This window comes from Vipera berus, assembly GCF_964194415.1.
Source record: "Vipera berus genome assembly, chromosome: W".
NCBI classification, from domain to species: Eukaryota; Metazoa; Chordata; class Lepidosauria; order Squamata; family Viperidae; genus Vipera; species Vipera berus.
Genome location: NC_138210.1, coordinates 76,321,045 through 76,343,411, shown reverse-complemented (window position 1 = coordinate 76,343,411; position 22,367 = coordinate 76,321,045). Strand labels below are relative to the sequence as shown.

The 22,367-nt window shown below is 66.4% G+C and overlaps 4 protein-coding genes across 8 annotated transcripts; 2 read left to right on the top strand and 2 right to left on the bottom strand.

Moving 5' to 3' along the window:
• The first annotated feature begins 58 nt into the window (after positions 1-58).
• CHRNE (cholinergic receptor nicotinic epsilon subunit) lies at positions 59-5,237 on the top strand. Of its 2 annotated transcripts, XM_081341866.1 has the most exons (13): positions 59-126; positions 447-1,251; positions 1,334-1,473; positions 1,581-1,625; positions 1,850-1,953; positions 2,027-2,182; positions 2,298-2,401; positions 2,553-2,753; positions 2,901-3,015; positions 3,098-3,212; positions 4,025-4,229; positions 4,684-4,814; positions 4,889-5,237. In XM_081341866.1, the coding sequence occupies exons 2-13, from the start codon at positions 1,185-1,187 to the stop codon at positions 5,033-5,035; spliced, it is 1,530 nt and encodes a 509-aa protein (XP_081197992.1). In that variant the 5' UTR covers positions 59-126; positions 447-1,184; the 3' UTR covers positions 5,036-5,237. The 2 variants fall into 2 exon arrangements, with proteins under 2 accessions (XP_081197992.1, XP_081197991.1); XM_081341865.1 differs by lacking the exon at positions 59-126 and having other exon boundaries at positions 229-1,251.
• Positions 5,238-6,229: 992 nt separating this feature from the next.
• LOC308676656 (mitochondrial 2-oxoglutarate/malate carrier protein-like) lies at positions 6,230-10,129 on the bottom strand. The gene is made up of 8 exons (XM_081342643.1): positions 9,940-10,129; positions 9,693-9,845; positions 9,404-9,610; positions 9,226-9,316; positions 8,943-9,033; positions 8,514-8,613; positions 8,204-8,255; positions 6,230-6,624 (listed from the first exon to the last, which is right to left on the bottom strand). Exons 1-8 carry the CDS (start codon positions 10,011-10,013, stop codon positions 6,469-6,471), a joined length of 924 nt encoding a protein of 307 aa, XP_081198769.1. The 5' UTR covers positions 10,014-10,129; the 3' UTR covers positions 6,230-6,468.
• Positions 10,130-10,275: 146 nt separating this feature from the next.
• Positions 10,276-17,669, top strand: RNF167 (ring finger protein 167). 4 transcript variants are annotated; one of them, XM_081342454.1, is made up of 10 exons: positions 10,276-10,311; positions 12,828-12,955; positions 13,355-13,435; positions 13,521-13,637; positions 13,776-13,863; positions 13,949-14,039; positions 14,609-14,714; positions 14,998-15,091; positions 16,331-16,411; positions 16,586-17,669. In XM_081342454.1, the coding sequence occupies exons 2-10, from the start codon at positions 12,860-12,862 to the stop codon at positions 16,939-16,941; spliced, it is 1,110 nt and encodes a 369-aa protein (XP_081198580.1). In that variant the 5' UTR covers positions 10,276-10,311; positions 12,828-12,859; the 3' UTR covers positions 16,942-17,669. The 4 variants fall into 4 exon arrangements, with proteins under 4 accessions (XP_081198580.1, XP_081198579.1, XP_081198578.1 ...); XM_081342453.1 differs by lacking the exon at positions 10,276-10,311 and adding an exon at positions 10,568-10,912; XM_081342452.1 differs by lacking the exon at positions 10,276-10,311 and adding an exon at positions 11,492-11,702 and having other exon boundaries at positions 11,750-12,955.
• Positions 17,670-18,189: 520 nt separating this feature from the next.
• On the bottom strand, positions 18,190-21,047 carry PFN1 (profilin 1). The gene is made up of 3 exons (XM_081341686.1): positions 20,747-21,047; positions 19,177-19,369; positions 18,190-18,636 (listed from the first exon to the last, which is right to left on the bottom strand). Exons 1-3 carry the CDS (start codon positions 20,876-20,878, stop codon positions 18,539-18,541), a joined length of 423 nt encoding a protein of 140 aa, XP_081197812.1. The 5' UTR covers positions 20,879-21,047; the 3' UTR covers positions 18,190-18,538.
• Positions 21,048-22,367: the final 1,320 nt, after the last annotated feature.

Below are 22,367 nucleotides of genomic sequence, written 5' to 3'. Positions count from 1 at the left end.
TCAGAACCAGGCTCAAAGCCCCCCCCCAGCACAGGTTAGGAATGCCTGGTGGGGAAGACTCTGGGGCACCCCCCAAGCAGAGGCTGCAGGGCAAAGGCTGAGCCCCTGATGGCCTCAGTGGGCCTGGTGAGTGGGGGTGGGGGAGGAAATAGCTCCCCGTCTCCGGAAGAGGTGAACACTGTCTCCTAGCTCCATCCCAGCCCCCTGGACACCGCTGGCTTCAGCTGTATGCGTAGGCGGTCACAAAGCCAAGCCCCACTGCGGCTCAAGGACCCCCTCCCCACTTCCCAGTCCTGCCCCTTGGACCACAACCCTGGAGGTTTTTAAGGAAGAGATTGGACAGCCCTTTGTCTGAAATGGTATAGGATCTCCTGCTTGATCAGGGGGCTGGACTAGAAGACCTCCAAGGTCCCTTCCAGCCCTGTCATTCTGTTTGATGTTTTAAGTGTTGCCGTGCATTGTGGGAATGCAGAGAAGAAATGAGTGTAACGCCGAGCAGGTTTTCTGCCCTGGGACAGGTGTGTTTCCACTGGCCACAGCCCCTCCCCCACCCTTGCCATGGATCATTGGGTGGCAAAGCTTTTGACCAGCTGCAGCTCCCTCGACTGTCCTAACTGATGCCTGGATTTTGGAGGTGAGCTGCTGGAGGAGAGGAAGGAGAGCTTGCACCTCCAAGTCTCTAGTCCTCGTGCATTGCCCTGGTGCTTGGGACAGATTTGATTGGATGGGTGGATCGTCCAGTCTCCTCTCGGATTTTTCTGCAGTTAAGAATTGCAGCTGCCTCACTTTGCTCTCCCTGTCAAACGGTCCCAGGGTGGCCTTGCGCTCGCCATCGGGGGGCAGGGGCGCCCGGGGTGTGTGTGTGTCACACGCAGCCATCCCCTGTGGGGCTGTGGCCCACTGACCCCCTTCAGGCTGGCCTGGGGGAGGGAGCCTGCTTGTGGGGCACTCCCAGCAGAGGACCCCCAGGCCAGACCCCTGGGGTGGGGAGAGCCGAGCATTGCCCTTCGTCCCCAGCTGCTCTGCCACGGATGCCAAGCATGTGCCAACAGGTGCTCCAGAGCCTGGGAAGCGAATGCCTCTGATGCTTGTGGGGGGAGGATATCCGGTGCCGCCTCCTCCCCCCAGCTAGGAGCAATCTCAAAATAACTCTGCCCCTCCGCAAAGCCTCCCTCGGACTGGCCATGGAGGTGGTGGGCAGCCTGGCCTGGGGCTTCTGGCTGGGGCTTCTGCTCAGCCGGGCGGCCCTCGGTAAGGAGAGGGCATCGCTTGGCCCTGGGGCGGGGGGGTGCTCTCTCGGGGCTCATCCTGTCCCCCCCCACTCCCCCCACAGGCTCCCCAGAGGGCAACAAGGAGCTCGAGCTGTTCAACCGCCTTTTTGCCAACTATGACAAGAACTGCTGGCCGGCACAGAGGGTGGGCGAAGTGCTGCCGGTCTACTTGAAGCTGACCCTCACCAACCTCATCTCCCTGGTAGGGGGGGGCCTTTCCCCACCCCTGGAGGGAAGGGGGGACCAGGGGGCTTCAAGAGAATTGAGGAGTGGTGAATGCTTCCTTTCTCCCTCCCTCCCTCCCTCCAGAATGCCAAAGAGGAAACGCTGACCACTAATGTCTGGATCACTCAGGCAAGGACCCCCTGCCCCACTTTGCATGGCCACTGCCCACCCACCACTTGAGGCTCCCTGGGGGGGGCTTCATCTCCCCCCTGGGCAGCCCTGGCATTCCACCTTCCAGGCCTCTGGAGTAGCAGCTGAGGCTGGACTTCAGTCCACCCCACTTGGGGGGTTCCAAGGGGGGGGGCCTGCCCTGCCAGAGGGTCACCTCCGCCTTTCTCCCCTCGTGGCCTCAGGAATGGGTGGACTATCGGCTGAACTTCAGCAGTGAGGAATACGACAAGGCCCTTCGGGTGCCAGCTGACCTGGTGTGGCTGCCGGACATCGTCCTGGAGAACAAGTGAGTGGAGGAGGTGGGGGGGGCTACCAAAGGGAGGCGTCTTCCTCCTCCTAACATCCCCTTCCCCCCCCAGCATTGACGGCCAATTTGAGGTGGCCTATTCCGCCAACGTCCTGATCTTCCCCGAGGGGAATTTGTACTGGCTACCCCCCGCCATCTTCCGCAGCTTCTGCCCCATAGAGGTCACCTTCTTCCCTTTCGACTGGCAGAACTGCTCCCTGGTTTTCCGGTGCGTTGGGGGCTCTGGGTGGGGGGTCATCCGGGCCTCCTTGCTGCAGCTGGGGGGGGGGTTGCTGAAGGAGGGGGGCGGCCTTCCCCCGGCCTGCTGGTCTTCTGGCCCTCAGGTCCAAAACCCACAACGCCCGAGAGATTGAGCTGCTCTACGGCCGGGATGACAACACCCACGAGCCGGTGGAGGAGGTGCTCATTGACACCACTGCCTTCACAGGTAGCTGGGGAGGGGGCTGCACGCTGAGCTGGGAGGGGAGGGGCGAGGGCCCCATGAGGGGTGGCTCTCGGAGCCCCTGGCCTCGGGGGCCCCTGGGCAGCCCAGCGCAGAGCCATCAGCTGGAACGCCCGGGGTTGGGGCTCTGTTTCAGAGAACGGGGAGTGGGCCATCCGGCACCGCCCAGCCCGCCGCATGCTGGCCCCTCTGGCCGGGCTGGAGGCGCCAGGCTTCTCCGAGGTGCACTACTTCCTCATCATCCAGCGCAAGCCGCTCTTCTACGTCATCAACATCATTGTGCCCTGCGTCCTCATCTCCTCCCTGATGGTCCTGGTCTACTTTGTGCCCGCCCAGGGTGAGCGGGTGGGGGGCAGCTGCCGCAAGGGGGCTGGGGGCACACAGACCGGAAGGCTTGGGGGCTGCTGGGTTGGGGGGGTGGGGAGAGAGGGAGGGGCACTGGGAGGCCCCGGGCCGCCTCACCAGTGAGATTCCTGCCTGGCAGCCGGTGGCCAAAAGTGCACGATCAGCATATCGGTCCTGCTGGCCCAGACGGTCTTCCTCATCCTGATCGGCCAGAAAGTGCCCGCCACGTCCCTCAGCGTCCCCCTCATTGGCAAGTGAGTGGCCGGCAGCCTGCGGGAAGGGCCGGGCCCAGGAAACGGCCCGGCCCACCCGCTGCCTCTCTCCTTCCGGGCGCAGGTACCTGCTCTTCGTGATGACGGTGGCCACGCTGATCGTCATGAACTGCGTGGTGGTGCTGAACTTCTCCCTGCGCAGCCCCAGCACCCACCTCCTGTCCCCCAGACTGAAACGCGTGAGGAGGAGGAGGAAGAAGGCTCAGGGCCAGGGAGGAGGGCCGCCTGGGGGGGGGCAGAAAGCGAGGCTGGGATGGTTTGGCTGAGTGCATATGGGCGCCCGCTCTAACCCTGGCGGACCAGTGCCGAGGGATGCCCTAGGACGCCTGGAGGCCGTCTCACTTCGGAAGGCCATGGGGCAGAGGTGAAGACCGGAGCCCCTTGAAAGGCCGAGTCCAGCCGATCTCAGAAGGCCAAGGGAGCCTCCAGGGCAGATCAGGGCTGGGCAAGCCTGGCCACTTTAAGGCTTGTAGACTTCAACTCCCACAATCCCCCAGCCAAGGTTGGACACCTCTGAGCTAGCTCAGCAGGAAATCCGGGGCTGAAGAAGGAAGGCAGCGCGGGGGGCGGGAGGGGGAAATCCCACCGCTTGTTTTTGCCCCCTCGGCAGGACAGGCAACCCCTCCCTCCCCCCCCCCCGCCCTCAGCCAGTTAGCCCGTGGACGCCGCTTCTTTGGGCATCCTGGCGCGCCCGGAAAACCCTTCGGCTGCCAGCCCAGCAAGTCCCGCAGCCGCAGCCGCTCCGTCCACGAGCACGTCGGATAAAGAACTTTGAGGGCCGCTTCGGTCGCACCGGCCTCTCCTTCCGGTCCCCCCGCCGGGTCGCCGCGCGCAGCCTGCGGAGCCACCAGCCGCCGGCACGGCAGGCTCTGGGACGGCGGGCTGCTTCGGGCTGCTCGGCCGGGGGGGGCAGCGGGCGTCCGGCTTGGCGGGGAGGGCGGCGAGGAGGGGCCTGGGCGGGCTTGACCGCCCCCTCCTGCTCCCCCCGCAGCTCTTCCTCAAGGTCCTGCCGCGCTTCCTGGGCTCCACCATCGGCCCCGCGGACGACGAGTCCCAGGACGCCCCCCGCCCGCGCCGGCGCAGCTCCTTCTCCGTCCTGGCCAGGGCCGAGGAGCGCATCCTGAGGGAGGCGCGCAGCGAGCTCCTCTTCGAGCACCAGGGCCGGCGGCACGGGCTGCAGAGGGCGCCGGATTGCGGTGCGCGGCGGGGGGGGGCGGGCCAGGGCGGCTCCTCGGGACGCCTCGCTTCCTGCCAGCCGGGGGGGGGGGGCTGCGCTGTCCTAGCCAAGGACCGCCCGCCCTCGCAGCTGGTCTCCGCATTCCCGAGGGGACACCCGATGCCCGCCAAGGCTTGAAATCCTACCCTTGGCGGGGGGAGGGGGCGGCAGGCATCCCTGGCCTTGACCAGAGGCCTTTGACCTTGCCTGAAGCTGCTGCCCTCGAATGCCGCCTTGGCTCCTCGCTCCTGGCCTGTGCCAGCCCAAGGCAACCTGCCAACAGGTGGGCAGAGCCCAGGGCCACGCTGGCACTCGTGGCCCAACAGAGGAGGGAGGCCGTGGCAGCTGGCAGCCAGGTGTGCGCGCGAGAGAGACGGAGGGTTCACGCTCCCTTCCTTCTCACCCACTCCCCTCTCTGCCCACCTCCCCCCCAGGCGGGCTGGACGTGCAGAGGACCACCGTCCTGTACAAGAACCTCGCCAGCCTGGCCCCGGAGATCAAGGAGTGTGTGGACGCCTGCAACTTCATCAGCAAGAGCACCAGGGATCAGAACGCCGAGGGGGCGGTGAGTCGGCTGGGGCCTGACCCCCCCACGCTCTCCCTCCCTGCCCGTCTGACCTTTGGCCCCCTCCCTCGCAGGAGATTGAGAACTGGGTGCGGATCGGGCAGATGATGGACAAACTCTGCTTCTGGCTGGCCATCTTGCTCTTCACTATCGGCACGCTGGCCATCTTCTTCATGGGCCATCTCAACACGGTGCCCGAGGACCCCTTCCCAGCGCACTAGGGCCAGGGGCTCCTCTGCGGCCTCTGGGCCGGATGCGAAAGGAGGCCCCACCCCCAGTGTGTGGGGCTGCCCGATTCTCAGCCCCAGTGGCATCTGGGGTCCAGCAGCCCCCACCCCCGCAAAGCTGCCCAGCCACGAAAGGCTCCGTGTGGCCCCGACGCTTGCACACGCCTGCTGCGCCTGAATAAAAGCTTTGAGCCTTCGACCCATCTCTCCCCCTCCCAGAGTCTGTCTGTTGGGCTTCTCTGCACCAGCCCCCACCGAGGGAAACCCAGACCACGGGGCAGCCAAGGACAGTCCCGGCCTCACCCCACCAGCCAGGCAGGTGACCCCCCCCCCGGAGGACCCCCCACTAAGAGCCGGGACCTTGTAGAGGCAGCCTTCACTTCCTCCTGGGTCCCTCGCACTATCACTCAGCCTGCAGCCCTGGCCACATCTGGTGGGGGCCGGACTTTCCTGCCTCCATCTTCCTCTGCGGAGGAAACGCCCTGGCTTGCTTCTCTCCACTTCTGCACAGAAGCGCCAGGCTCCTATCCCTCTTCCTCTTTGCGGCTGTGGAACCCGAGGCTCACTTGCTGTGTTGCAGTCTGATAACAACTTTGCCCGTGTCCCCCACTCCCACCTCCTGGCTGCCTGGTTGCTGAGGCAGTGGCCCTAGAGAAGATGAGAGGGAGGTTGCGAGAACAAGCTGGAAAGAGCCTCCAGTGCCAGGCAGCCTCCAAGGGCCGGCCCACCACGCATTTCCAAGCTGCTGCAGGGAACTCTGTGATGAGGTGGAAGACAACCCCCCCTCCCAGATGACAGTGGGGCTCTGCAGCCTGCCTTTCCTGTCTGGGATGTGTGGATGGGAGCCGGGAGGGGGCAGCACCCCGTCACAAGGCAGCCCTGCCGGATGGATCTTTGGGCGTAAGAGCAGAGCAAGGAGGCCAGGCTGGTGTGCAGTGCTGCCTTCTCGGATGAGCACTGGACATCTCCCAGCCGCAGCTCTTGTGGCCCCTGACCATGTGCAGAGGGGATACGGGGGATCTCCCAAGGCGGGACCCTGCCTGCACTGGCAATTCGGGGCCCCCACTAGGACAGGGCTGAAGGCCTCCCTGAGAGTTAATTGGGGCCAGAACGACACTCGGCAAGCCCTCCGCCTCCTGCCCCCCCAGCCCCACAAAAACACACGGAAGGGCTCACAGGGGCAGTCAGTTTGGATCATGATTGCGTTTACTCAGTACAAAGCAGAGGCGGCTGGTTTCTCCGCAGCCACCCTGCAGCGGGCCCAGGGCCCATGCGCGCCCCCTTCCTCAATAAATAGCGTCCACCACCCCCCATCCTGGGTGGAGCCAGTCTGTGCTCTGGGACTGGAAGGAGAAGAGGAGAGGGCCCTGCCTCGCATGTGCCCTGGCCGTGTGTGTGTGTGTGCTGGCAGCGGGGAGCCGAGCCCCTCAGGTCCCGAGGAAGAACTTCCCGTAGAACTTGTTCATCTGCTCCAGAAAGATGAAGGTCAGGACGGTGTGGGGGCCGAGGCGGGCATAGTAGGGCGTGAAGCCCTTCCAGAGGCTGAAGAAGCCTTCGTAGCGGACAACCTTCGCCAGCACATCCTGAAAGGGGGGGGGAGAGAGAAGCCCCCCCAAGGGCATGAGCAGAACAAGGAAGCAGCCAACTTCTTGGAAACCCTCTCCCGGACACGGACAGGGACCACGCAGCTGCCCCACGCAGCACCTGGGGATCTCTGGCAGAGGCAGCCCTCCGGCTGAGCCTGGGGGGCGGGGGAAGAGGACAGGGTGCAGCACCCAGCCAGGATCTTCCATAGCAGGTGTGCACAGCTGGCCTGGAGCCCCACCCCCTGGACTTTGCTTCTCCCCAAGGCCTGCTAAAGTCCAGCCACCCACCATCCTGCCTTGGCCGGGTTGCACCACCAGACCCCTCCCCCACAAAGCAGCAATGCACACAGGTGAGGCTCACAAAGTGCCGGCCTCACCCTTCCCCCAGGCAGCCCCCCCCACTCCAGAGCACCTGGGCTACACTGGCCATTCCCCCCCCCCCCCCCCGCTTATCTGGATGTTGCCTAAATTCAGTCCCTGCAGCTTCTGTCCTGCTCCCTCGGCCGGGGAACGGCCTGGCGGAAGCCCTGGAGCAGCCCCAAGGCCCCCGGGGCCAAAGCCAGCCAGGGAGGCCCCCCGGGGGCCATCCAGGGCAACAGCCGGAACGGGAGGGCAATTAAAGGGGGGCCCAAGGGTCAGTCAACCATGTTTTCATTCACGACAAGATGGAGGCAACGCTTATCAAATTTGCAAAGGGTTGAGGTAGTCAACGTCCTACAGAAGAAAGAGGCTACAGCTAACAGCATTTAACAGAAATACTTAAAAAAACAAAAAAAGGGGAAATCAAACGCACGGGGTTGGGAGGACCGCGCTTGGTGGCAGGACCTCCAAAATAATCTTGAACAGCCCAGCAGTTTTAGGCTGTCTCGACGGAAACTGAATTTCCAAATTGTAAATTCTTCCGGTGGATTTGGAACATAGAAAATGGGATTGGAATGGACCTCGGAGATCTCCTATGGTAGAAGATCCCAGGCTTTCTTTGGACTTGACGGGATGGAGGTACGTGATCGGAGTAACAGAATTTGGCCAGACTCCAGCGTGAGCATCCCACGGAGCACGGGGGGGGGGGAGGGATTTCAGAGGTGCGCAAGCACCGTCAGAGGCCGGAGCGCCTGACTTCAGAGCAAGCCAAAACAGCTGGCAAGCAGTGGCCGAAGTCAGCTCTCCCCGGCCTGTCCAAAGAGGCCCAACAGCTCCTGGCACCTCCACAGCCAGAGGCTCCCTCTCGACGGCAGATGGGCGCCAGGAACCTCCACCCCCTCGGACCCCATCTCAGAGCTGAGCCAGAGGGGCACCCCGAAAGGTGCCTTGCAGAGACTCACCTGAGGATGGTGGTGGGGGGCCTTCTGTGGGCACCGTTTTTGGGGCAGAAGGACCTGGCTGTTGTGGGGGATGGAAGGAGCAATTTCCTCATGCCCCCCCCAAAGGTGTGTCCTTCCTGATCCCCTCCGTGATGCAAGTCTCAGAGCCTTCCTGACTCCCAAGGAGCCCCATTGTGACAGGTAGGTTTGAAGCTGCTTCTATCCCAGACACAAACCAGCGCAGGTGCCACCCAGGATGGGCTGACCGCACTCACCAGTCCGTTCCAATACTCGGGTTTCCCGTCGATCATCCGCATGTTCTGGATCCTGCAGAAAGGCAGAAGAGGCAACGGACGGGCTCAGCCGGAGAGGGGGCCAGCTGCAGACCCCGTGCCCAGTGGCCAAGCCAGAGCCAGGCCTGCCCCAGGCGCAGTCAGGAAAGACGACCGAGGATTTCCGAGAGGCACCTAGCACAGTTTCTCAACCTTGCCAGCATGCGCTGCCCTAGCAGATTTCCCCGGGGGTCGTCACCCCCTCCCCACCTCATAACACACTCCCCTGGGTGAGATGCCCCAGGAGCCCCACCTGGTCTTGGCGATGTCCACGGGCATGGAGGCCGCTGTCGTCACCAACCCGCTAATCATGCTGGCACAGAAGTGGCACAGGATGTTGTCTTGAAAGTAGCCTGGAGGTGAGGCAGAGGCAGCGGGGGGGTGTTGCTGCTGCGCCCACCCCAGGCAGCGCTGACTGCCCAGGAGCTCTGCCTGAGAGGGGGGCTGCTCAGCCACAGTGGGGGGGGCAGAGACCGTGAAGCCCCCAAAGCGCCTTCCCCAAGGCGGCTGCTGCTGCTACCGCAGGACCGCTGCACACACACACACACACACACCATCGGCCCCTCTTGGTGCACCCCTGGCTCCAGTCTTACGGCCAGGTGGAGGCAGCCTGGGCACACGGACCCCCCTCCAGAGAGCTGACCCCCGAAAGGTTCCCTGTTGTCAGCCTTCACCCACCTACCCGAGTCCAGGAGGAACTGCTTCGACTGGGAGTAGGAGGCGAGCTGGGCGGCGTTGACAACCACTGCCCGGGCCATGGTGGGCACGCATCCCTAGGGCAGAAGAGGAAGGGGGCGAGACGGCAGGGCTAGGCTCCCCGCAGGGAGGGGGGCCAGGGGGCCAACAGTGGTCCGGGAGGGGGGTGGGCAGGGGCCGCTGCTGGAGGCAGCGAGGGCCCCCAAGAGGCCACCGGGACTCCCTCCCCCACGGGCGATCCGAGCCCCCGGCCCGCCCGGGGCGCCTACCCTCCAGAGCGTGGGGACGCCTTCCTCGCGGGTGATGCGCAGCAGCGCGTTGAAGACGTTGCTGTAGCCGCGGCGCTGCTCGGGGGGCAGCCTGCAAGGGAGGAGGGAGAGAACGAAGCAGCTGCCGCCGCCCACGCCCCCCCCCACGCCCCCCCTTCCAGCCGGGCCCCGGACGCACCTGCCGTCGGCGGTCATGCGGATGAGGGCCACCTCGGCGGGGGTGCCCACGAAGGCCCCGGTGGCGCCGGCCGTCATGCCGATGAGCGCCTTGAGCAGGAAGCCGGGGGGCGTCCCGTCGGCGCCCGTCAGCCGCTCGAAGAGGACGGTGTAGATGCCCAGCCGGGTGGTGGTGTAGGTGGCCTGGCGGAGCAGCCCGGCCGAGAGCCTGCACGGGGCGGGGGGGGGGTCAGAGCAGCCGAGAGCCCCCGCCCGCGCCCCCCCCGCCCCTCCCCCCGCCCGCTACCCACCCGGTGTAGATGCCGCGCAGCCCCTCCTGGCGGAGGATGCTGCCCACCGCGTGCAGGCTGGTCCGGTACTCGCGCGTCTTGGCGCCCTCGCCGCTCAGCTGCATCCGGTTCTTCACCAGGTCCAGCGGCTGCACGAACACCGTGGCCGCCATCCTGCGGGGGGAGGGAGAGGCGGGGGTCGCATCGGGGGGGGGCTCCATTCGGGGCCGCCGCCGCCGCCCAGCCCCTCCCGGCGCGCGGCGCTCACCCGGCCAGGCCGCCGAAGAGGAACTTGACCGACTTGGGGGAGGTCTTGGGCTTCCCCGGCCCCGACGCCGCCATGCCGGCTCCGCGGGCGCCGGGATCAAGGTGACTCGGGCCGGGGTGCGCGCGCACCGGAGGGGAGCGGAGGAGCGCGGAGGATTGTGGGCGTCGTAGTCCGGGGCGCCGCGACGGCTGCGGCGGAGTCACGTGGGGAGGGCGGGGGCGGGGCCGAGTGCGGAAGGACGGAGCGGGACTACAACGCTCGGCGTCCCCCGCGCCCCGACCCTCCCGCTGCGCAGGCGCAGAGGGACGGGAGGTCTCCGCCCCCGCCCGCCTCTCGCGAGAGCGCCGCCTCTTCCCGGAGCGCGCAGGGCTGGTAAACGGAGCGGCGGGCGGCGGGCGCCCCCCCGGGAAGGCGAGGCGGGGCCGGGCGGGGGTCTCGGGGGCTTCCCGGGCGCGGCCAGGCGGAGGGGGGGCAGCCGGGGGGGCGGGGGTCGCAGGGAGGCAGGAACGGGCGATGCCCCCCCCAGCGGCCCTTCCGGCTCAGGCGGCGCCGGCCACTCCCCGGGCGGGGCTGCTGGAGAAGGGGGGGGCGCCGCCGCTCTGCAGGGCCGGAGGAAGAGGGTGGGGGGAGGGCAGCCGACCCCGGAGGACGCCCGCTTCTTTCGCCGCGCTCCGCGTTGGGCTTCGGGAACTCTCCCGGGCGGGGGTCCCCGCAGGGCAGCCCGGCCCTCCCCACAGAGGGGGGGGACAGCCTGGGTGCCCCCGGCCTCGACGCAAGGCTGGAGGGGAGGAATGGGAGGAGGGTCAGTCCAAAGCAAGCAGAGGGGACCCCTGGCCCAAGAGACCCCCCCCCCATCGCAGCAGAAGGAGAAGGCCGCGATGGACCCCCGGCGTCGGGCGCTTTGCTGAGACGCGAGGGTGGTCCAGATGATCTCGGAGGGGGAGGTGAAGTGAAGTGTCCAGGGCAGGTGCAGGTGAGCCGCTAAGGGACAGTCCAGGAAGGCCACAGAAGGGCGGGGGGGGGGGGAGGCGATTATGCAATTCCCAGCCGCTCCCCCTGAAGCGCCTGGATGGCCGGGTTGAGCGCAGCCCCCTGCGGGCAGGCCCACCACCAACCTGCCTCCTTGCCGCTGGAGCAGCCTTTGGGGCTGAGCTGAGCAGAGAATCGGCAAGGAGCCCCTGCCCACTGGGGCTTGCACCCAACCTGGGGACCCGGGGGGGGGGGGCTGTCTTTAGAGGAGCTGCCACTGTTCCTGAGGGCTGTGGAAGTGGGGCCGTGGGGCCAGAACAGAGGCCTGGGGTTGGGGAGGGGCGGCTGCTGGCCGAGGGTGGGCGATTGGGCTGCTGGCATCAGATGCCCACCGGTTCTTTCCCCTGCTGTGATTGGCCTTTGCTAGCGGATGCCGCCTCTGAATTTTAGAACATCCCCCTAAGGGGGGGCCTTGCGCCTCAGCGCACCGGGGTCTTCTCTCTGGAGGGAAGGATTGAGATGCAGGCTGTCCTCGTTTAGCAACCGCAATTGGAACCGACAACTCTGTCCTTAAGCAAAGCGGTTGCTAAGGGAAACTGCAACTGCGTTTATGATCTGACTTTAACTTTCATTTGTTTTACAGACCATAACGGTCGTAAATAGAGGGATTTGATGCAAACTTTTTTTCCCCCATTGCTGTCATAACTGCAAATGGTCATTGTGTGAGGCAGTTGTTGTGAGGACTGCTGTAAGCCCTCCCAAGGGCCGGAGAGAAGTCTGGCTTGGACTGCACAGTGGAGGAAACCTCCCCGGGATGGGCCTGGGCGTCCCCAGTGCCCAGAATGGCTGCCCCAACTCAGTGACAGTTGGTGCTCCCTTCCATGAGACGTTTGGCCACGTTGAAGTGCCTTTGAATTGGGAAGTCTGTGTGCGAATCCAGCCAGTTGCGGCTTAATACTCCGTACATGGTTTAGCATGAGGAGTGGAAGGCCTCCTTTGGCCTGGCTGCCCTGTAGACCCCCTGGCAGCCACCCTGCCAGGCTCCAAGGGAGCTTGTCGGGTGTCCAGGGTTCTAGTGCCCGGCCCACCAGGTGCCCTTCAGTGGAGGAGGCCAGGTGGGAAGAGGCGGTTCCAGCCCTGAATTCTAGAAGGGGCAGTGCTGATCCTGACTCTTAGGGGGGGGGAGGGAACACAGACTACTGAAAAGCAGGGAGCAACTTGGGCGGGGCGGCACCGCATAGGCTCCGGCCTTTGTATAGGGGTGTTTTGACTGCCTGCCGAAGGGCCGGTGCAGCTGGGGGCCAGCCAGGGCCTGCTTCAGGGCTGACCCTTCCCTGGGCCTGTAGGCTAATCAGAGGGGCCTTCGGAATCGGCACAAGGGAGGGAGTTTTTGATGCAGCGCGGCAGAGTGGGCAGGAAAGGTCCAGGGGGCTCCAGGAGGGGGGGCTGCTGGGCCCCTCCCTAGATGAGCACCCAGCCCAAAGGCTACCTGAGCTGACAGGTGGTCCTATCTGTGGCGGAGTCTCCCCACCTCCCTCCCTCCCTCCCTCCCTCAACTGGGCTGGCACTGGGAGATCTTTTTTGCCCGTCAGCAGTTCTTCGCCACGTTCTCTGGAGGTCCTCTGTGCTCCCGGCATGCCAGAGCTGAATGCCAGCCTCTGTTCTGCGCGTGGGCAGCAGGCGGCAGGGTTGGGCTGAGGGGGCTGGGGATGACGGGTGCGTGATCTTCGTGAGTTCATACGGATGAGGAGGTGGGACATGGGTGAGAGCTGCCTAGCAGGATAAGCGGTGCTGCTAGTCCCTGGTGGGGCTGAGAACCTGGCTGGTCTGTCAGGCACCTCCCTGCCTGAGAGTGAGCTGGGGGGGGGGGAAGAGGCAGCCCCTTTCCTTGCCTGACGGGCACTGCCACCTTTTCCTAGGAGCTCCGGCTGCCCCCCCTCCCTGCTTCAGGATGCGACCCAGGCACCTCCTGCCAGCCGCTGCTGCCCTCATCCTGCCAGTCTGCCTGCTGTGGGAGCTGCCAGCCGTAAAGGGCTACATCCACGCGGTGAGCTCCCCCCACCCAGCACAGCCCGGGGTCCTTGGTTGAGCCCCCCCTTTCCCTGCCACCTTCTGAAATGCTGGCTCTCACCACTAGAGGGCGCTTGGACCATGGTAAGGCCCTTGCAGAGCTCGGCCGGCAAGATGGCCTCCGGGTGGCTGGGCTGGGGCCGATTTGCCGCCTGGGGGGGAGTTACTCCCCTGCCACGAAGGGGCTGGTTGGCGCCCTGCAAACTACAGAGAAGAAAGAGATTGCAGCAACGGGGGTTGGGGGGGCGTCCCAAGGAGGACTCCGTGGGGCTGCTGAGTGGGTGGAAGGGGCCCACGGCTGCAGCCAGCACACCTGAAGGGTGGCTGGACGTGCTCCCTCCCTGGCCGCCCCTTTCACTCTCTCCTCCCTCCTCAGGTGTCGGACCATAACACCAGCATGGACTTCTCTGACCTGCCGGCTGTTTTCGGCTACCCACTGTCCCAGGGGGGACTCGTGGTGGGTATCTGGGCAGCTGGAGAGCTGCCCCTTCCCTCCCTGCCCCCCTCCCTGCCTCCCCCTGAGCTGCCTGCCTCCCCCGCAGGGTCTCCTGGTGGAAGCCAGGCCGGCCAACGCCTGCCTGCCCCTCCAGGCGCCTCCGTCCAACAGCAGCGTCTTCGTCGCCCTCGTCCGACGCTTCAACTGCAGCTTTGATGTCAAGGTGAGGAGCCGGGGGAAGGTGGGTCCCTTCGCCAGAGTCCCAGGCCAGGGAGATGTGGGCAGAGCCTGGGGGCGTCGGCTTGTGGAGAAGAGGTGCTGGGGGAGCTGTCTCAGTCCCCCCCCCCATGTCCCCTGGCAGGTCTACCATGCTCAGCAAGCCGGGTTCCTGGCCGTCATTGTCCATAACGTCGGCTCAGATGATCTGCTCAACATGGTCTGGGAGGATGGTGAGTGGAGGCAGGCGGCTTCACTTGGGGCCTTCGGGGGTCCCTCCGGCCCCTTCCCACCTGACCGTCCCCCTTCCTTCTCCAGACCAGCTGCGCAGGCGCATCACGGTCCCGTCCGTCTTCACCGGCGAAACGGCAGCCACCTACCTGCGAAGCCTCTTCACCTACGAGAGAGGGTAGGCCCCGTGGCACAGGAGGAGGCAGGGGGCCCCCAGGATGAACGCCCTCCCCACCACCGGCCTGACACTGGCCTCCCAGCCCGTGTGGAAGCGCGAGGGCTCGGCACGGGGTTCCGACGTCAGAAGAATGGGCAAAGGACAAAGGCAGACAACACTTGGGCGGACTCAGCCGCCGCGGCTGCAACGTAAAACTGAGAAAATTGTGCAGATGCGAAGGGATGTGCGGCTTCCTGCAGCCTGGGGTCTTCTGGCCGGGGTGGTGGTGGTGGGTGGTGTAGTTTGTGAAAGGAGCCGTTTCAGTTCCTGCCGCTCCGAGCGTCGGCATCCTCTGCCTCTACGCACTGTGGCCTCCATTCCTCTGAGGAAGGGGCTCCCCTCCTCACCCTCCTTGCACCCTTTATGGGAAGCCCCCCCCCCAACCGCAGGGCCTGGCCACGGGTAGGCCTCTCTGATGCAGCCGGGACCATTCTTCCGAGGCTGGATCTGCTTGGGACTCTTTCCAGGAGGGGGGGAGGGGATCTCTGGTCCCCCGGGGGCCTAACGCTTCTCCCCCCCTTCCTCTGCAGGGGCCACGTCGTCCTGATGCCCGAGTACATCTTCCCGCTGGGCTACTACCTCATCCCCTTCACAGGCGTGGTGGGCGTGGTGATTGCCGTGATGTGCACCATCCTGGTGAGGGATCACCGGGGTCCGGCAGGGAGGGGGGCCCAGGGGGGGGGAGCTCAGTTTCTGGCTCAGTAAAACTCGGGGTGCCCCGTGCAGCTGGCCTGGGTCAGGGGGGACGGTGCTGGGAGGAAGCGCTGAGCTGCTCCTGTCGGCTCCTCGGTCCCAGAGATGTTGGCTTCCGCTCTGCTTTCCCCGGGTTTGGAGAATAGCCCCGTTAGCGTGTGTGCGCGTGTTCAGACCCCCCCTCCCCATAAGATCTGAATCTGGGAAAGCTGCTCCTATGCGGCAGATTGTTCGGTGTGTCCAACATCGGAAGAGGATGCGGAAGGACCGGTTGTCCAAGGAGCAGCTGAAAAAGATCCCCGTGCACAAGTACAAGAAAGGTGAGGGGGGGCGGGGACCTGCCTTCCTCCACTCACCTTGGGCACCCAAAATAACCCCTTGGGGGGCTGAGGGGAATTTGGCTACCCAGCCAGAGTGGAGCCCACCTGGCTCCTCTCTGGCCGTGCGCTGCAGCAGCAGCCCCCCCCCTCCTCTCGCCTGCATTTTCTTCCCTTTTCAAGCCTGGGGGAGCGGTTGGTGTGTTCCAGGCTTCTGCCTCAAGGGGGCTGCAGAGAGAGGCCTGTCCCATCCTGGGTAGGGGAGGACTGGGAGCTGGGATAGTCCCCTCCTCAAGCTGACCACTTTTGTGTGCCAGCCTCTTTATCTTGGGCCCAGCAATCCTTGGTATGGCTGCCGCGGAGGGGGGGCGGGGGAGGTGAGTGGGCTTTGAGCAAGCATCAGCCTGCCTGGAGGGCCTTTTTTGCCCCCAGCGCTCAGCTCCGTCCTCTGCCTCGCTTAATTCGGGCCACCGGTAACGCCCGTTCCCCAGCAGTGGAAGACCTTCCGTGGAGCCGGGCCAGGGGAAGCCGCGGGCCAGGCGCTCCAGGCGAGGTTTACGCTCGGAGGCAGCCCCCGCCGCCGGGCGTTTCCTGCCGGCCTTGCAGCAGCAGCGGCTGGAGCTTCCTGGCCGGGGACCGCCCGAGCGCCGCCCGCCTTGGCCGGGGAGGAGGGCCGGGGGCTCCGGTGCTGCTGCTGCTCCGTGCCGGCCGCCTCCGCCCCTCCCGTCCCCGCTCTCCCTGCCTCCCGAGCACCGCCGGCCCGGGAGGCCCCGCCCGATCTCGGCCCGGGCCGGCGAGGCAGCGGGAGGGCTGCGGCCGCCGCCCCTCGGGCCACCGGGGAGAAGCGGGGGCGGCGCCGGGCCTTTCCGGGCGGGGGCCGCGGCGTCGGGCAGGAAGGAAGCGGCGGCCGCCCAGCGCAGCGCAGCTCTTGCCTTATAAGGCCGGGCGCGCGGCTCTTTGGCAGCTCCGCCGAGGCGCCCTCCGACCACTTCCCTTCGCGGGCGCTGCGAGCCGCCCAGCCCGGCTTCCTGTTTTCGTGGCCCGCAGATCCGCGCGCCCACGTGCGTGGAAAGGCGGCAGGCGGGGATCGCGGCGCTTCGCCTGCCCTGCCTCGTTTAGGGCAGCAGCCACCCGGGACCCCCACGCTCTCCTGGGAGGGAGGGGGCCGGCTCGCTTGCGCCAGTCGCGGGCCACCGAGGGGCGAGCGCTGGGGGGCTGACGCACCCCGTCTTCTCCTCCCAGGGGACGAGTATGACGTCTGCGCCATCTGCCTGGAAGAGTACGAAGATGGGGAGCGGCTGCGAGTCCTGCCGTGCTCCCACGGTGAGCCGTGGCTGAGGGCTGGCCGTCGGTCTGCGCGAGGGGGCGGCTCTGCGTCCAGCCTGGCCGGAGGTTGCTGGGCATCGGCTGAGGACCCGTGGCTTGGCCGGGAAGGTTGATGGGGCGATGCAGTGGAGGAAGGGGGTGACGCTGGACCCCTTTGTTCCCCCCCTTCAGCCTATCACTGCAAGTGTGTGGACCCGTGGCTGACCCAGACCAAGAAGACGTGCCCGGTTTGCAAGCAGCGGGTGATCCGCTCCCCGGAGGACTCGGACTCGGAAGGGGATTTGGGCACCGACCCAACTGTGCCCGGCCAGAGTGAGGGGGGGGCACCGGACTTGGGGCACGAGGAGGAAGAGGATGACGATTCGGAGCGCACTCCCTTGTTGCGCCCCTCGCCCAGCACAGCTGTGGGGCCCCCCTGCTTTGGCAGCATGGGCCAGTTGGTCCCCTCCAGCCCCCAGGGGCTCCTGGCGGAGGGTGGGGAGGAGCTGCCCCCCAGCCTTCACTTGCGGAGCCAGCTGCTCGTCTAGCCCACCGCCCCAGCTCTGGTGGTTTGTTGCCCCACCTCCTGGGGGCTGGCAAAGCCCCTCCTCTCAGTGCAGGTGGGAAAGGCTGCAGAAGAGTCCTTTTGCACCCGGTCCGGCCTTGTAACTTTGCAGGGCTGGTGCAAGGTCCTAGTTCTTGCCCGCTCCCCCCTGGGCGTGGAGTGGAAGATGGGAGGTCCTCATGGCGCAAGAGAAGCAGCAGAGTGGCCAGGTCCTCCCAGCCCCCCCCCCCCAAGCCTGGCAGGATGCTTGGCAAGGTGGTGCAACATCCTGGGTGCCAGACGCCCTTCTTTGGGCTGTTCCCCAGCCCTTCCACAAGCAGTGTTCTTGCGGGGGGGGGGGGAGACAATCCAGGCCCCCTCCTGCACTTCTGTGTGCACTGCCAAGTGGGAGGGCCTGGAGCAGCTTCCTAACAGCCTGGGGGACGGGTAGGGGGTCCTGAACCTTCACTGCACAGGCTTGGCTTCCTCTATGCTTCCTTGGCTGGACCAGTTGTGTGCCAACCCAGCCCTTTCCCCCCAGGGAGCAGCTGGTCAGAAAAGGGGGTGAGAAACACCCCCCCACCATGCTGCTGCCACCCGGTCTTCTGCTAAACACCAGAGGGGTTTTTACTTATAGCGACTTTCAGCTGCCAAAGGACAGCGGGGGAGGGGCACAGCAAGGGTGAAGGGAAGGAGCAGGCAGCCCTCCACTCAATAAAAATACAATTTACATTGTGTTGAATCTTTTTTTTTTAGCAATAATGAACCAGATGAAACTTTCCGAACTTGGAGAGAAAGCCCTCCATGGGGGGGGGGAACAGAAGTGAACATGGGAGGAAAGGTGGGGCCTGTGGCCACACACCTGGCTGGGCTACTTATTTGGGAGAAGCAATGGCTGCTGGACTGCTGCAAGGTCAACAGCAGAGAGAAGCCCCCCCCCCAGGAACGCCACCCAAGCAGCTCCTGGTGCCAGGGAACTCAACACCTCTGGCTCCTGGCTGGGGCCGGCTCTGCTCAGCCCCCCCCCCCTTCTTTGAACTGACCACAGAGAGGGAGTGACCTGTTCGGCAGCCAGGGGCTGGAGGGCAGCTGCCCCATTGTCTGCGGGAACAAGCAGGCTTCTGTCGCAGCCCGATGGCTTCACCATTGTTTTCCCCACAGAAACCGGGCCTGCTCTCTGGGCCTTGGGGGGTGGGCAGGTCCGAGGGGACGAAGAGGGGGGCACGCTCGCCGCTTTCAGAGAAACTCCGTGTTAGAATTCAATTTTTATTTTTTCTTGTTCCAATATAGTTTTCTTCATCAAAAAAGCTACACCTTGTAACAACCAGAAAATTTGGCAGCAATAAGGATTTGTGGTAGAAAAAAATGGCAAAAAAGAAATTGAGGGCAGAAGGGGGGGTTGGGCAGAGTGGGGACATTAGAAAAAAACAGGAGAAGCGGAGGAAGGAGAGGCCGTGAGCAGGAAAAGTTGGAATAAGCGGCGATCGTGTGCCGGGGTTGGTCCCGCAGCGGCCAGGCCGGGCGCCCCGGGCGGTCGCTGCCATCTTGGACATCCTCACACCGTTCCATCAGTAGTACCACAGATGGGACCAGAAGGCAGGTCAATACTGCGACCGCCGCAAGTGGTTAGCCATCTCGTAACATTTCTTGTTGATGCAGCCGCCGTGGACGCCCTCCTTGCCCATGACGAGCACGATTGCTGCAGGGGAGGAAGAGAGAAAAGTGGTCAGTGGCAAAGCCAGGCAAGGGGGGGGCAAGAGCTTCCCTCCCCCCAAGGGGAGCCCTCTGCCAAATATGGAATGGGGGGGATTAAAGAAATTGGGCAGACAGGAAGATTAGAAAGTCATTCCATTTAGAGACCTAGATACAGGCTGTTGGGCACCTGTGGGTCTGGAATGGGGCAGTTGAAGGGGTGGGTGGGCCAAGGGGCTCTGGCCGGCTACAGTGGACGGGATGCCCCCCACCCGAAGGGAACATTCTGCGTCAGGATGGCCCATGCTCCTCTAACCTTCCCCCCATGGGCTGGTCTTCAGCCAGATTTATGGCCCTTCTGGGCCTGAAGACAGGCTGCCTTATCTGCGGTGGGGGAGGGGGCTAGTTGAAGCCACAGCTGTCCGCTCCCGACCCCCCCCAAGTGGCCCAGGAGCCCCTCCCAGCTGCCGGGGCAGGGAAGGAATGCGGCCCCTCCCAGCAGGGAAAGTTGGGCAGCTGCGAGCACCCCTCCCCCTCCGTGACTCACTCTTGTTGGTCATGGCCGCGGTGATGTTGTAGGTGGGGGCCCCGCCGGTGCTCTTTGTCCGCAGGTCCATGGTGCTCTCCCCGTCCATGTGCAGGCTGTCCCGGATGACGGAGCACTTCTGCCCGCCCAGCGTCAGCCCGTTCACGAAGAGGTTGCTGCGGTCCTTCCCCACCAGCACGCTCACTTCCGCGGGCTGCAGGAGGGAACCAGGCGGGGCTCAGTCGCCGAGGCTGCCGCCCCCCCCCGGGCTCCCTGCAATCCGGGGGGGCTTAGGGGAACCGGAGACCCCCGGAGCCCCCAGCCCGGCTGGCCTCCGCCCAAGGCGGCTCGACTTCCTCAGCCGGGCCTTCCCCTTGCCGGGAAGCAGAAGCAGCCCAGGCTGGGCGGGCGGGCAACGTTTCGGGCTCCAGGAAACAGCCCCAAAGGCCCGGAAGCCCCCCAACTCCCCCGGGGGGGCAGTCCCCCCAGCGGACCCGGTCCCAGACGGATCGCCGCCCCCCGCGCCCCCTCCCTCTACCCGGAAGCAGGACCCCCCGTCGGAAGCAGCGGCTTCCTGCCTTGCGCTGCCCCAGACTCGCGCCCGACACAAAGCGCCCCTCCGGGCTGCCGGGAGAGGAGGGCGGACAGCTGGCAGGCGGGCGGCGATCGGGCTTCCCCTCAAGCGGCCGCGGGGCCGGGAAGGGCGGCCCGGAAGTGCAAAGCAAAGGCCCGCGCGGAACCGGCCCTCCCGCCCCGAGCAAGCCCGGCTTTGGGTCGGGGGGAGCTCGGCGGGCCTGCAGGGCCCCATCCGGATGGAGCAAAGAAGGGCGGAGGGGGCGGAACCCCCCCACACGGCGGGACTTCCCGGAGAGGAGGCCCGCTTCCCGCTCCCCCCCCCCGCGGCCCTGGGGGAGCCAGGCCGTCCAGCTGTCCGGCCCGGGACCCCCGCCGGGCCCCTCTCCGCCCGGTGGCGAGGCCGGACTCGGGCTGCACCCTCCCCGCCGCGGCTCATAGCTCCAGAGTCGCCCGAGAAGCGGAGAACGCGGCGCTTCCGGCCTCCCCTCCCCCCGGCCGCCCTTCCGCTAGGCCGGGTGGGGGAGCCTCCCGGCCGCCCTTTCCGCGGCTGGCGCCGCCCGGGGGGAGAGGGCCGCGGGGCTCCCCGGCTCCTCCTCCGCCCCGTCGCGCGGAGACCGGGCACAGGCGCCCCTCGAGGGCCGAGCCGCGGGCCTGGGGACGTGGCACCGGGGGGAGGGCCCGATTCGCCCCGCCGCCCCATCCCCCCGTCCCGGGGAGCGCCCGCCGGGCCCGCCGGGCGGCAGCGGAAGCGGCGAGGGGCGCCACATGCCCGCGGGGGCGGGGCGGAGAGGGGCGCGGCGGGGAAGTCGCTCCGGGGGCGCCTCCCGCCCTCCGCGCGCCCCCCGCCCCGCTCGAGTCGCTTCCTCTGGCGCGAAGGCCCCGCCGCCCCCCGCCGCGCCGGGCCGGGCCGGGCGCCGGGCCGAGGCTTCCCGGCGGAGGCGCGGGCGGCGCCGGGCACAAAGGCGGCCCGGCGGAGGCGGCGGAAGAGGAAGCGGACGCCCGCCGGGCCGCTCACCGTGATGCCGGCGAAGGTCTTGCCCGGGGCGGCGGCCCAGACGGAGGGCGCGTCCTTGTAGCCCACGATGGCCGCGTCCTGGCAGGTGTTGTCCGCCATCAGGCTGTCGATGTAGCAGCTCCAGCCGCTCATGGCCGCAGCGACGCGCACACGGCTGGGGCGCCGGAGGAGCGGGGCGAGGCGGCGGGGGCGGGCGCGGGGCCGGGCGGAGGCGGCGGCGGAGGCGCGGGGCCGGCGGGGGTCGCCGCGGGGCTTTCCAGGCGCGCCGGGCGAGGCGTCGGGGAGCAGCTCGGGAGCGGACTGCGCCGAGGACTGGAGGAGGCGAGCGCCCGACCAGGAGGACGAGGAGGAGGAGGAGGAGGAGGAAGCGGGGGGGGCGGGGCCGCGCAGGCGCTCCTCCCCTTCATTCCTGGCGCTCCTCGGCGCGGGCGAGCGCGGCAACGGGGGGAGGGGGAGGGGGAGGGGGCGCCAGCGTCTCCGAGTACAAAGGGGGACCCCCCCCCGGCTCCCCTTCCCCGTCGCGGACTGGCCCCAGCTCCGGAAGGGGAGGGGGAGGGGGCCGGGGCGGTCGCGGGCCTGCGGAGGGCGCACGAGCCGTCCGCTTCTCCCGCGGCCGCGGGGGGGCGCGCAAGCCCACGCGTGTCTCGCCTCGCGCACGTGTCAGGGTGACGTCGGAACTGGTTTTCCCGCCCGCCCCATCTTGGCTCACCCCGGTTGCCCGAACGGAAGCGGGAGGGGGGTTGCCCGGCGTTGCGGAAAGGTGCCCGGAGGCTGAAGGCGGGGAAGGCGGCGGGCGCCCAAGCAAAGTTTCACCTTCTCTGTCGTGGGGGACGGGCGGGCACCGCCAGAGCTTCCCGCCGGGGGGGGCGTATAAGGGGAGCGCCTGGGAGGCTGCAAGGAGCATCCTTTATGGAGGTCCCTGGCCAGGAAGGTGCTCTGGCCGGTGTGACCCCCACCCACTTCCTCTGGGTCAGCCCCACTTGCGGCTGACCCTTTCAGCTTCTTTTCGGGAATCTGAGAAACGGCTTGGTTGGGGGGGGGTTTCCACCTCCTGCCAGGGGAACCCCCTCCCCAGCCTTTGAGTGGAGGGCACCAGTTGGAGAAGGCTGCTCAGACCCTCAGCCGGGGCAGAAGGAACCGCGAGAGGCAGCTGCTTTGTCTGCCACTGCTGGGCTGGTCCCGGCTGGCTGGCGAACGTCCTCCCCACGCAATTCGGGGGGCACTTTGTTGCCAGCCTGGAGGCTTCATGGAGCCCTGAGCTCGCCTGGGTGGCATGTCAGAGATTGCCTGCAGCCCCTCTGGTCCCCCTCTGCTAATCTGGGTGAAGTTTCTGCAGCACCAGAATCCCCGGGTTAGGCCTTCCCGTGAACCAGGCGGCCCACTTCATTATCAGAGATGTCGAGGCCAGCGCCCCCCTTGCCCCCCTCGACTGCCTACCTACCTGAGGAAACCACAGTGGGCCATCACCCCTGCCAGCGGCCTGGGCAGTCCTAAGTCTGGCGTCCTTGTGCGCCCTGAGCTGGTTGTCGTCTTGCAGATGTTTGATGACCCAAACTAGGTAACATCCTCAGAACTAGCATTGACATTTTCTATCACTGATTATGTTACCCAGCTGGGTCAT

Coding starts and splice junctions, on each gene's coding strand:
- CHRNE (XM_081341866.1), top strand. CDS start 1,185: ATGGAGGTGGTGGGCAGCCTGGCCTGGGGCTTCTGGCTGGGGCTTCTG. Junction 1,474..1,580: donor TCACCAACCTCATCTCCCTG/GTAGGGGGGGGC, acceptor CCCTCCCTCCAG/AATGCCAAAGAGGAAACGCT. Junction 3,016..3,097: donor AGCGTCCCCCTCATTGGCAA/GTGAGTGGCCGG, acceptor TTCCGGGCGCAG/GTACCTGCTCTTCGTGATGA.
- LOC308676656 (XM_081342643.1), bottom strand. CDS start 10,013: ATGGCGGCGTCGGGGCCGGGGAAGCCCAAGACCTCCCCCAAGTCGGTC. Junction 9,846..9,939: donor CTCTTCGGCGGCCTGGCCGG/GTGAGCGCCGCG, acceptor CTCCCCCCGCAG/GATGGCGGCCACGGTGTTCG. Junction 8,614..8,942: donor GCAGTTCCTCCTGGACTCGG/GTAGGTGGGTGA, acceptor CCTCACCTCCAG/GCTACTTTCAAGACAACATC.
- RNF167 (XM_081342454.1), top strand. CDS start 12,860: ATGCGACCCAGGCACCTCCTGCCAGCCGCTGCTGCCCTCATCCTGCCA. Junction 12,956..13,354: donor TAAAGGGCTACATCCACGCG/GTGAGCTCCCCC, acceptor CTCCCTCCTCAG/GTGTCGGACCATAACACCAG. Junction 16,412..16,585: donor AGTCCTGCCGTGCTCCCACG/GTGAGCCGTGGC, acceptor CCCCCCCTTCAG/CCTATCACTGCAAGTGTGTG.
- PFN1 (XM_081341686.1), bottom strand. CDS start 20,878: ATGAGCGGCTGGAGCTGCTACATCGACAGCCTGATGGCGGACAACACC. Junction 19,370..20,746: donor AGACCTTCGCCGGCATCACG/GTGAGCGGCCCG, acceptor TCCCTCCTGCAG/CCCGCGGAAGTGAGCGTGCT. Junction 18,637..19,176: donor CGCGGCCATGACCAACAAGA/GTGAGTCACGGA, acceptor CCTCCCCTGCAG/CAATCGTGCTCGTCATGGGC.